Source organism: Lolium rigidum, chromosome 6 (assembly GCF_022539505.1).
Source record: "Lolium rigidum isolate FL_2022 chromosome 6, APGP_CSIRO_Lrig_0.1, whole genome shotgun sequence".
Taxonomy (NCBI): Eukaryota; Viridiplantae; Streptophyta; class Magnoliopsida; order Poales; family Poaceae; genus Lolium; species Lolium rigidum.
Window position 1 is genome coordinate 117,796,969 of NC_061513.1, and position 12,168 is coordinate 117,809,136.

Below are 12,168 nucleotides of genomic sequence, written 5' to 3' on the forward strand. Positions count from 1 at the left end.
ACCAAAAATGTCTTAACCCAATTGCGCCTTGAAAGCTACCACCTTTGATAAATACCACTGCTCCATCCATTAGCTACTAGCGCGGCGGTGGCAATACCAGGGGAGCAGCTCAAGTGGTGTGCGGAGTGGTTGCTGCGGGTGCCACCTGTGCGGGGAGACATCGACGGCGGCGGCTAGGTGGTGGTCGAGGTGGTGCGCTGGCACTAGGGGATTCGTGACATCGGAAGAGGCGCAGGGGGAGATGGAGAGCACCATGAAGGGGATACGGGGAGGCGGCGCGCCGTGCGTGCTGGACATGGACGACGCGGCGACGGTGGGCGGCGGCGTCGAGGATACCTACGGCGAGGACCGCGCTACCGAGGAGCAGCTCGTCACGCCCTGGACCGTCTCCGTCGCGAGGTGAGCCTCCAACTGGGAGGGTTTGCTGGGTCTAGACTCAGACTGTGTGTCTGTCCCGGTTCGTTCTTAGTAGTCCAGATTAAGGATAAGCTTTCTGATCCGCTGCCGTGGTGGCCTGGGACCAGGGATTGGTGATCGGAGTTCAGGACAGTTTTACCAGTTCTCAATTTCATCAATCCCTTTAAATAAAATAAAATAAAGTTGGCACTTTCCTGGTAACAAATAAATCTCAGTTACCTAAGATTGTCTTATCGAAATCGTGCAATTTTCAAGAAAAAAAACATAACTGAAATATTGCTATGTAGTTGTTTCTTAGGTAAATGTCGTTAGGTAGGTTGTGTACTTTTGTACGAAGTGAGGTTGGGATTATGATAGTTGGATATTGATCTGATGTGTTGAAGGGTGACTCCAATGAAAGAAAAAATCAGGCAACTTAGAAATTGGCAATTCTAGATGTTTTAATCACGATGCTTCTTTATTTTTGCGAGAAAATCACGATGCTTCTGTTTTTGACGTGATCAAACTTTGATATGTTTCGGTTTTGCATCATGAAGTTTGCCAAAAAAAATTGATCTTAAGCTATGTGGTAGCTGACACTGACAATAGGGGTACTTCATCTACTCGCAAAACTGACAGGGTAGAATTTGAGTCATTTACCAATCGAAATGCCTGATCACTTCCGGGAAAGGAGAAATAGTTTTTTCGCGAAAACGCATAAGCCTTGTGTTTCGAAGCATTGATAGAGAAAGAAGGTTATATGTATAGTGACTATAGATACTGGAGTAGAATCTGTTTAATTTGTTTGAAATCATAACTTGGTATGTGGAAATTCAGACTTGTTTGGTGTGTGGCAGCGGCTACAATTTGCTGAGGGATCCACGCTACAACAAGGGGCTTGCATTCACAGAGAAGGAGCGCGAGACACACTACCTTCGTGGCCTTTTGCCACCAACAGTCATATCTCAGGAGCTCCAGGTTCAATGACCTTCGATTGATATTTTAGTGAACCATTTCAAGTGTGCGCACATGTCTGATCTACTGTACACTAATATTATCAGGAGAGGAAGATCATGCATAATATCCGCCAGTACCAGCTACCTCTGCAGCGCTACATGGCTATGATGGACCTTCAGGTTACTGTTTTCCATATTTTGTAAGACCCAGGCCTCTGCATTTTTCCTATTGTTCATAGTATAGTTGATGTAATATCCACTTTGGCTATGCTGTTTCGGTCCATATTGCAGGAAGGGAATGAGAGACTTTTCTACAAGCTCCTTATTGACAATGTTGAGGAGCTGCTTCCTATTGTGTACACTCCAACTGTTGGCGAGGCGTGCCAAAAGTATGGTTCCATATTCAGCCGTCCTCAGGGTCTTTATATCAGCTTGAAAGAAAAGTATGTTTTGCTTCATAGTTAATAACTTTGTTTAGTTTTGGGACTCTATTTTTTGTTCACACTCATATGAAATCTTGCTGGGTTGTACAGGGGAAAGATCCTTGAGGTGCTGAAGAACTGGCCAGAGAGGAGCATTCAGGTTATTGTTGTTACCGACGGTGAGCGCATTTTGGGGCTTGGAGATCTTGGGTGCCAGGTATTTTCTGATATGTGTCTTGAAAAATTATGAACTACCTCTCAGGTTCTTTCATTGATTGCAATATTTTCCACAGGGAATGGGGATTCCTGTTGGTAAGCTTTCCCTTTACACTGCTTTGGGAGGGGTTCGTCCATCTGCTGTAAGTTGGCACTTAAATCTACCTTTTTTTTGGTTGGACTACCATTTCTCGTTGCGTGAACTAACATGCTGTTGATATTCCTGAAGTGTTTGCCAATCACATTGGATGTCGGTACAAATAATGAGCAACTTCTGAATGATGAGTTTTACATTGGCTTGAGGCAAACAAGGGCCACAGGCCAGGTTGGGCAATGATAATTGTTTCTGCCTGTTTTGCCAACTCGCACTAGTTACCACCTGGAATTCTTATTAAAAATTGTGTTTTCAGGAGTATGCTGATTTTCTGCATGAATTTATGTCTGCTGTGAAGCAAAACTATGGGGAGAAAGTTCTTATTCAGGTAACCTACATGCTAAAAAATGATATATCCTAAATAAAATCAAAACAGAAAAAACATGCCGGTTTGGAATGGCCTGTCTCTATTTTTGTAAACTGTGAAACAGTATCATATTTTCTTAACAACAATTCATATGCAGTTCGAGGATTTTGCAAACCATAATGCGTTTGATCTCCTTGCAAGATATGGCACAACCCACCTCGTATTTAATGATGATATTCAGGTACTGTTAATGTTTGTCTGTTGCATTCCTTATATCTTTTGTAAATATACAGCATCTGTAAACATGATTAAACGCTACTACATGGAGCTGCCTAAAAAAATTGTTGTCAGTACAAATGTGAGCTTGAGGCTGGGGCTTATTTGAATGTACTGAATTCAAATTCTTACTATCTATATGTTGCAGGGAACAGCTTCTGTGGTCCTTGCGGGGCTTGTTGCAGCACTAAGATTAGTTGGTGGTACATTGGCCGAGCACACCTACCTGTTCCTGGGAGCTGGAGAGGTCTCTTTTTTATGCTTTCTTATTCGGACGTTTCCTATGAGTTTTAGATATAGGGAGCATTCTAGCTATCCTTAGCTTCAAAATTCTCTAGTAAGATGTCGGGGTATTGCCTTTTTATTACTTGGCCAATGCTAGTAACCTGTAGAGCTCCAAATAGCTGAACTAGACCTACTGCATTGTCTACACTATCCAAATGGCATGAATTATACAATTCACTACTCTTCTAGATTTTCAGTGACAAGTTATGATTGATCTTAGTCATAGTTCAAAAACTAGGCCGATTCAACGATTACTAGGCCGATTAATCGCTACTAGGGGTCTGGCCGTGTCGATTACCATTAATCGCTTGGGTTAATCCTTTAGCCCGATTAATCAGTCTGAAAGTCCGATTACTAGGTATGTTCCCGATTAACTACTACACTTGGTCAAATAAGTTACAAAATTTTCCATGCATATCGAGAATACATGCATTACCCCTCCCCAATAAAGTAGGTTTTGCGAAGCTTCCGCTTGATTGCAGCCTATAGTTGCTTGATTTCCACCATCGCCAAATAGTTCCTTGCCCTCCTAGACCAGTTACTCGTAGTTGCCCATACCTCAGATAGAGCTCGACCACCTTGAGGAGCTTGTCCAGGAGCTCGAGGACGCCTTCAATAGGTTAGGTAGTTGAGGTGTAAGACGGGCCGTACCCTAGGTAGGTGGTGGGAGAAGATAAACTTCAGAGGTGAGATAAGAAGAAGTGGAAGGAAGGAAGGCGACTTCGGCTAGTGGATCCTGATTTGCTCGTGACCTTGAAGATTAGGTCATGGAGGAGAAGTGTACATGTTTTTCTAGGATTTTAGGCTCTAGAGATGTATGAACAGACATATAGAGACTCATATACTATTATTTTTCTTACATAAATTATTTTAAGTGCTAATTTGTTTAGGTTTCACCGATTAATAGTCGACCGATTAAATCAGTTAATCGTCCGAATTCCGGTTAATCGCTACTCCCAAGCCGACCGAGCAGTTAACGATTACCGATTTCCTTAACATTATTCTTAGTGTAATGTGTCTCTTATTTGAATACTTAACAAATGATGTTTGGAAGAACTTTGGGGCCAGCTATAATCACCTACAGATTTAACAAAGCATGTTAATCACTTTGCAAATGTTGGCCCATATCCCCAGGCCGTTGCTTTCAAGTTCGACGGCATAGAAAGATTGTATATTATCTAGCAAAATAATACTTGTATGCTTCTCGATATCAGTATTTGAAAGCTGTATTTCTCATTTTCCCAATGCTGTTTCCATAACACTTTTCCCACTGACGAATAGCTTTGCTCTCGTACATGCAGGCTGGAACAGGTATTGCAGAACTTATAGCTCTTGAGATGTCAAGACAGGTAGTGCATCTTTTTCCCTTGGTTTTCTCTGTCATTTGCAGCTTCTGCATGCATATGTACAATCTAAATTTCCTAACAATTGTTTGCTATGCAGACAGAAACCCCAATAGAAGAATGCCGCAAGAAAATCTGGCTTGTCGACTCAAAGGTTTAATTTGTCATGAGCACCTCATGCATGTTCTTAATTTCACTGTTTTATCCCAGAGCTTCAACATATTCCTCCTTGCTAACAATATATGTTAATTTTAATTAACAGGGCCTCATTGTCAGTAAGCGAAAGGAGTCCCTTCAACACTTCAAGAAACCATGGGCTCATGAGCATGAGCATGTTGATAACCTCTTAGATGCGGTCAATGTATGAGTGCACTTCTGAAACAAGAATAATCTTATGGGCTTACCATAGTTATTGGCGGTGATATGAATATTTACAAGCTTCGCTTCTGACCCTAATGTGTTTGCACCATTCCAGACTATCAAGCCAACAGTTTTGATTGGCACATCTGGAAAGGGACAAACTTTCACACAGGAGGTTGTCGAGGCCATTTCCTCATTTAATGAGGTAATTTTTATCATGTCGAGTTGTTTCTTGCTTCTGTGTCTTTTTGAACCATTGAAGTTAGCTGGTAACAGTGTTCGGTACGTATAATTGTAGATGCCTATCATTCTTGCCTTGTCCAACCCAACATCGCAGGCTGAGTGCACGGCTGAACAAGCCTATACATGGAGCAAGGTAATCATCTCTATTATCAGTCATTTCACCTTTTACTTGGAAATTCTTCTTGATAGAGCTATGCAACATTATCATCGGAAATATTTCTGCACTAACAGACTGCGTTAACAGGGTCGAGCAGTGTTTGCAACTGGAAGCCCATTTGATCCAGTGGAGTACAATGGCAAGATACATGTGCCTGGCCAGGTTTAAATAACTCATTGTTCGTTGCAGAACTTTTATCTACTTCAAATGGTATGAACTAAGTTAATTTGATTTTGACCCTGGTATGCAGGCAAACAATGCCTATATCTTCCCTGGGTTTGGCCTTGGTGTGGTGATGTCTGGAGCAATCCGCGTGCATGATGACATGCTTCTTGCAGCTTGTAAGTACTATTAGGGATAGCTAATGTGCAGAACATCTCTTACCATCAACTGTAAACATATAACCACATTATTTGCATGAGCTGCCAAAAAAGGTGCAGTAAAAAAACAAACAAGGAATTTTCTACCATGGAAGTTTGCTAGCGTAATTACAAATTGTATAATAATAATAACTTTGCATATGGATCCATACTTTAGGTCGTTTTGAAATATATTCTGTACTAGCTAACTTACCTTGATAATGCATCCCTCTCCTGGAACAGCGGAGGCTCTGGCTCAGCAAGTGACACAAGAGAATTTTGAGAAGGGGCTCATTTATCCTCCCTTCTCGAATATCAGGAAGATCTCTGCTCACATTGCAGCCAACGTTGCAGCAAAGGCATATGAACTTGGTAAGCATCATGCTTCCGTGTTTTCTTAAGAAAGGTACATATATGCTTATTATTTTTCTTTGATCATCATCAATTTATCTCACGTGTAGGCCTGGCAAGTAGGCGCCCTCGGCCAAAGGACCTGGTCAAATATGCCGAGAGCTGCATGTACAGCCCGATTTATCGCAACTACCGGTGAATCCAGATTTATTTCGCTTATGTACAGCTTCTATTTATCCAATTGCTTGCTGCAAAATCCTTTAATTCCAGTACCAGGTGTTGTGGTTAAGCTGTGCTACCTATTCTTCCTATAGTATCACCCTTTGCTACTAGTTCTGTGGTGCTTCCATTGCGATGTGATGTAAAATGACTTGGTGGCCATATCAGTTAAACATTTGTATTCTCGTTACCGTCCTTGCGGTGGACAAAGATAAATTTGGAATAAAAGTTTCTACAGTTTCTACCTCGGTACTATGGTTGTCCTGCCTGTGTTAAATATGTCATTGTTTATGAGACTACTTGGTGGGTGGTGGCGACACCAGAAAAGATTCTCATCCTGGAGGTCGATGGTACGATGCCCAGACATGAACTATGGCTCTGGCCGTGGCCTGTTCTGAAAAGCAAAATTCATCGTGGTAGCAGCTGGCCAGGCCAATCCCTTTTGGTTTTGGGGGTGAGTGCACCGTCCAAGACTCCAAGTTTCCATGCTGGTTCCTGATTCATCACTGTAAAGTTGCAGTTAATCATGGAGGTAAGATGTTGGTGACATTTCTCATCTGATTGAGCAGAAACCTATGGACTACAGCAACGAATCTAGCTAGTTGGCTAAAGTAAGATTATGCAGATGCAAAAAAAAATGAAACTGTTACAATTTCAGCCTCCCCGTGCTAGTATCCAAGGGAGGTGAAATAAAGGGTACACTGCATATTGGTACGGCCACATCTATGACTAGTCTTTCCAACGGCCACATCTATGACTAGTCTTTCCAACGCATGGTTTTTTGGCATATTGTACCCAAATCACCGTGTGTAACCGATTTGCAAATCCAATAAAAAAATCCTAGAGAAATCAAACTGAAAAGCACTGAATGGTTAGTGTGAGAGCTGGATTGAGTAAGATTTCTCAGATTATTTGCCCATCTTAGGCACTCGTCAGCCAATGGTGCAAAAAACCACTATAACCTCTATTATTTGACACTTCTAGTGCAAACAATCTTGTAACCATCAATGATGGAGGGTTATGATTTTGATGTGACAACGGATTGAAATATACTCTAAAATCCTGAAATGGTGATCTCTCACAGTGATTTCACTATTATCGATGCTTTTTCGCGATACTTTTTGTTTTGTTATATTGACATGTTGTACCCAAATCATCATGCATACCTATGATGCAATTATTTTTTCCAGAGAAACCAAACTGAGACACATTGAATGGATAGTGTGAGACCGAAATTATGTAAAGGTTTCTCAGACTATTGGCACATCTTAGACGCTCCTCCCCCATATACAGTGCGTAAAACCACCATGTAACCTCCATTATTGGACACATTCACTATGGTAAACCTTTTAACCATCAATATTACATTGTTAACTCTTCAACGTGACATCAAATTGAAATATACTCTATAAGCCTGAAAAGCCGAGCCCGCACAGTGATATCACTATAACCATGTGTGCTTTTCCGTATGTACTATTTATATTACTAGATGTACCATATGTGTGGTTGTTGTGTCACGTAAATGTCCTCTCATGACAATTTTTCTATATTTCACTTATTTCGTAATGTCTCACCAAAAGAGCGATGGATGCTATGATTGGATGATAACATTCAGTAATGTGGCTCCACTCCCCCACAAGACCTCCGAAACTAGATTGTGAAGATGCTGATAATAAGCTACTCCTTCCGGCCCAAATTAATTGATTGGCGTAGCCATACGACAGTCTAGTAAAACTGCACTAATTAATTTGGGCTGGACGGAGTAGCAAAACTATGAGAAAAGATTACTCCATAACTTTTGACCATTTTCCTTATAATCCTTAATGTAAGTTACATTTGACCTGTCCGAAACCTGTATGTGCCTGTACTACTTGTTTTATGTAGTACCATGGTTCTCATGAGTAGCTTCCCTTCCTTTCAGTTCAGTGCAAAAAGACCTGGCTACACGGTAGGCCCAGATGGCCAGCGATAGCGGTCATTTCATACGGGTGGAGGGAGCATTTCGGGCGTGATAGTGGGACGGGCGGTTTGTGTTGCGCCCTGGTTTAATCAGCTGGTACAAAAACTGCCCCCATCAAAAGCCGAGCTCTCGCGTCTGCTTCCCGGCCGGTTAAATTCCTACCCTCTTCTCCAGTGCTCTCTCCCTTGCTCGCGAGCTCTACCCGCTGCATCGCTTCCCAGCTAAACCACCGGCCAGCTACGCACCTCCGCCTCTGCGCGAGCGAGGAAGCTAGCCATAGCGAGGATCTCGATCGATGCCGGCCGCGGAGGCGCAATCGCCATGGGCGCCGGGGGACAGGCGGCCGCACTTCTTCAAGGTGCTTGTAGGCGACTACGAGAAGCGCCTGGTGAGTGAGCAATCAGTAGCTGCAATGCTTGCGTTTCGCATCGCATGCATGCATGAAGGCATGCCTCACAGCTCTCATCCGAGAGCATGCACCGATCGATCAAAAGTGAAGAAAATTCTTCCATGCTTGCATGCAGAGAATCCCACCAAACTTCTGCAAGCACATCCCCTGGGAGGCGTCGAGAAAGGCCAAGGGCCTGAAGGAGGCGTCCATGGCGGCGACCCTGGAGGGGCCCGGCGGCCGGACGTGGCGGGTCGTCATCCGCCGGACAGCCGAGGGCACCTTCTTCACCTCGGGGTGGCCCCAGTTCGTGCAGGACCAGGCGCTGCGGGCGCTGGAGTTCCTCGTCTTCCGGCACGACGGCGGCACGCGCTTCGCCGCGATGGTGTTCGACAAGTCAGCCTGCGAGCGGGAGGACCTGCTGCTCGCCGGCGAGGGCCGGCGGAGCAAGAAACGAGGCCGGCCGGAGAAGGCCTCGCAGGCCAGGAATGATTCGGGTGGCAGGGAGCTGGTCCCTTACCGTGCGCCGAGCGGCCAGCAGCCGCAAGTCCCGTGCTCCAATTGGACGCCGGAACTCGACCAATCAACTGGTACTTCTTACTACTCCTTCAAAAAAAATAAAAGAACTGGTACCCCCTCCGATCTTGAAGTGTGTTGGGAATTTTGTATTAATAATCCAGTAGTATAAAGTGTGTACTAAGTTACCGACATTTTTTAAAGATCATATGGAGTACTTATTATTTATTTTTCCCTGTTCTGGCATTCAAAATATATTTTCAGAAGTACTTCATACTCATATTAGTTGTCCCTGACATATTACAACTAATATGGGATGAAAGCAGTACTACTCTCTTTGTGGCCAGAGAGCTTTTCTAAAAAAATATCATGGATTATAAGACCTCTCTAATTTATTATTTTAATAATGTGAATTATTTATGTAGATTTCTCTATTTTCTCTCATTCCTCCCATGCATGTTGAACATCTTTTCTCTCTCCTTGGATGCATGTAAAAACTATTGGTGTATGCACTAATTATTTAGAGTGAATAATTGTTTTTTTGGTCTTAGTGAATTAGCTCTCTGGCTTATAATCCCATACGAAGAAAGTAGGAGTACATGCTATTGTATTATTTTGAGATATTAGTTTCTGGTTATGTGGTAGGTTCTTTTGGTCCATAAAATTTAAAAATCACATAATTGCAGTGTTCACTTGGGAATAGAATTTGAAAGATTTTTTTCCATGGTATTGGAATGTGTGATTTTGCTAAACCTAAGTCACAGATTTTCTTATGTTCGATGCTATGAGATATTCAATGTCATGTTAGGACAATTAAACGTTTTATTAAATACCTAGCACTCTCCTCAAGTACTCCCTATGTCCACAAATAAACGAACATATAGGATTTTAAGATAAATTATGGAGTAAAGTAGAAAGTGCATTGGGAAGATGCCACCCACTATTCTCATCTTTAATTTCTCAGTTCCAATGACCTAAATGCATGTAATAAACAAGAGGACCATGTGCTGAATATTATTAGGCTTGATTCATGTGCGATGAGAGAGATTTTTTTCCTGTTTTTTAAGTGTATTGGAAAGATAAATGGACAAATATGACTCTTTTTGGAGACTTTAGCACAAAATAGACCGGATCTATAATTTTTTTCACAAAATGACATCTTTACATGACGCATGAGGCTAAGGTATCGTGATAGGTAGTGTGATGCCCTGGACAAGGGCGCCATGCTAGATATCATGATGCCTTGGTGCGGGGTGACATGCTGCTTGGTGCCGTGAACTGGCTTGACTTAGGGCTGCAAATTGTCGCTAACAAAAACAAGGGAGTGACTAATTCTTAGTTGATTAAAATATCCTCAAATTTTAGTTGCAACTTATATTGCAACTTATGACTAACACCAGTCATGATGAAATTCAATTGTCTAGATTATCTTACTCAGTTACAACCCATGTTACAAGTAGTAAAATCTCAATTGCAGCCTCGAGTGCAACTGAAAAGATCTCAGTTGCAACTCATCCTAGCATAAATCATGATGCAGTCTAAGGCAACCGAGAATCAATCCCGAGGAAAGGACATGGTGTTTTGGCTCATAGATTCAATTAAACCTATTATAAAAAATGCATTCTAAATGTATTTCAAAATATCAAATGAATGTACAATCAGACATGCTATGTTCACATGAAGTTTTTTTTTATGATAATAAGACATTTTTTGTAGATAGTGTAAAATACGCAAAAAAAATCTCCCGAGAAGCTATTTTGGAGCACCAAAAATTATCTTTTTTACACCAGCCATAAACAAAAAATCGTGAGACCTTGTATGTGGACATAGGATGTCCGAATGTACACATAGATTTTTTAATTTTTTTTTACATTTTAAAATATGCTAATTTATGCAATGGGTGCAGTTTCTTGACAGAACTATCAGAGCTGCAATCGTGTCTTGCAGGATCAGCTGGCCAGTGCAACACGGTGAAGACCGAAGCGGATGCCAACGGGCTCCCGCTGTGCTTGATCGCCACGCCACCGTCGTCGCAGCTGTCGCCGGCTCCGGCCAAGAACAACGGGTGCCCGGTGAAGACACGGAGCATCCAGGATGACCTCGCCGCTGCCGACATCCCCCCGTCGGTCCGGCGCTACAACGGGTACGTCTCCCGGCGGCGCCCCGTCGCGAGCGCCGAGCGGCAGCGCGCCATGGAGCTCGCGAACGCGTTCCGGTCGTCGCTCCCGTTCTGCGTCATCCGGATGAGCACCATGCACGTCTACTACTCCTTCATGATGGTGAGCAGCTAGCAAATGCATTCCTTCTGCTGTGAGTGGCTAACTGACCGGCAACGATCTACAAATGATGCGTGCAGAGGTTCCCGACGGGGTTCTCGCGGCAGCACCTGCCGCGGGAGAGGACGGAGGTGACGCTCCGGGACCCCGACGGCAAGGCGTGGTCGGCGCTCTACATCCCCAACACGAGGGACCGGCTGTCGCGCGGCTGGTGCGCGTTCGCGCGCGGCAACTGCCTCGAGGAAGGGGACTGCTGCGTCTTCGAGCTCGCCGGCGCCGCCGAGTTCCGCGTCCACATATTCCGGGTGGTCGAGCCGGCCGTGCCGGCGGTCAGGCTCCGAATAGCTTGACCTCAGCTGTACCTACCTTCTACCTAGCTCGCGCATCAGAGGTCAGGTCGGAGAGGCACACTGAATGAATGGAATTTCGTAGGAGTTCCGGCGATTGCCGGTTTCAAATAAGCAAGCCCAAGCTCCCGTACGGGGAAATTACTGTCCCAATGCACAAATTGGTAGTACGAGTAGTAGCATCGGAAATAAATGAGTAAACTGCTAGTAGTATAACCCTCGCGCACAAGAAACCAGAAACTTCTGTTTAACCTTCTCGTGGACAACGCGGGAAAGTACTCGCAGAGAACGTGGAAATTGTGGAAGTCGACGTCGCTTGTGGCAAAACCGTGCAAGAAGTTGAGAAATCGAGTCCGTTCAGAAAAAAATACAGAGAAATCGAGGATGATTTGGATAGATTCGGTCAGTGCCAGTCCTTGCTCTGTACAAGTACTTGTCAACCCTACCGATCACCCAAACGCCGTGCACTCGCCGCAGGGCGAACTGCGCTTCCCCGAAAGTCGATCTCGATCAGGAACCCCGGCTGCATGTTGTTGGCTCTTGCCTTACCCGAAAAGGCATTTTCCATTTTGTTTTCTTTCTACTTTTTGATACACGTATGCGGGTGGGTATTTCCTTCACCGTCGATTTATTTCTC

General features: G+C 43.8%; 2 protein-coding genes across 2 annotated transcripts; both read left to right on the forward strand.

Annotated features, from left to right (window-relative positions):
* The first annotated feature begins 226 nt into the window (after positions 1-226).
* On the forward strand, positions 227-6,234 carry LOC124661706 (NADP-dependent malic enzyme-like). Its single transcript, XM_047199588.1, has 19 exons — positions 227-399; positions 1,254-1,374; positions 1,458-1,532; positions 1,644-1,795; positions 1,886-1,991; positions 2,068-2,133; positions 2,220-2,315; positions 2,401-2,472; positions 2,609-2,692; positions 2,876-2,974; positions 4,314-4,361; positions 4,456-4,509; positions 4,618-4,716; positions 4,831-4,920; positions 5,014-5,091; positions 5,203-5,277; positions 5,366-5,456; positions 5,718-5,846; positions 5,936-6,234. The coding sequence occupies exons 1-19, from the start codon at positions 242-244 to the stop codon at positions 6,022-6,024; spliced, it is 1,782 nt and encodes a 593-aa protein (XP_047055544.1). The 5' UTR covers positions 227-241; the 3' UTR covers positions 6,025-6,234.
* Positions 6,235-8,299: 2,065 nt separating this feature from the next.
* On the forward strand, positions 8,300-11,534 carry LOC124663187 (B3 domain-containing protein Os01g0723500-like). Its single transcript, XM_047200913.1, has 4 exons — positions 8,300-8,392; positions 8,529-8,982; positions 10,856-11,187; positions 11,265-11,534. Exons 1-4 carry the CDS (start codon positions 8,300-8,302, stop codon positions 11,532-11,534), a joined length of 1,149 nt encoding a protein of 382 aa, XP_047056869.1.
* Positions 11,535-12,168: the final 634 nt, after the last annotated feature.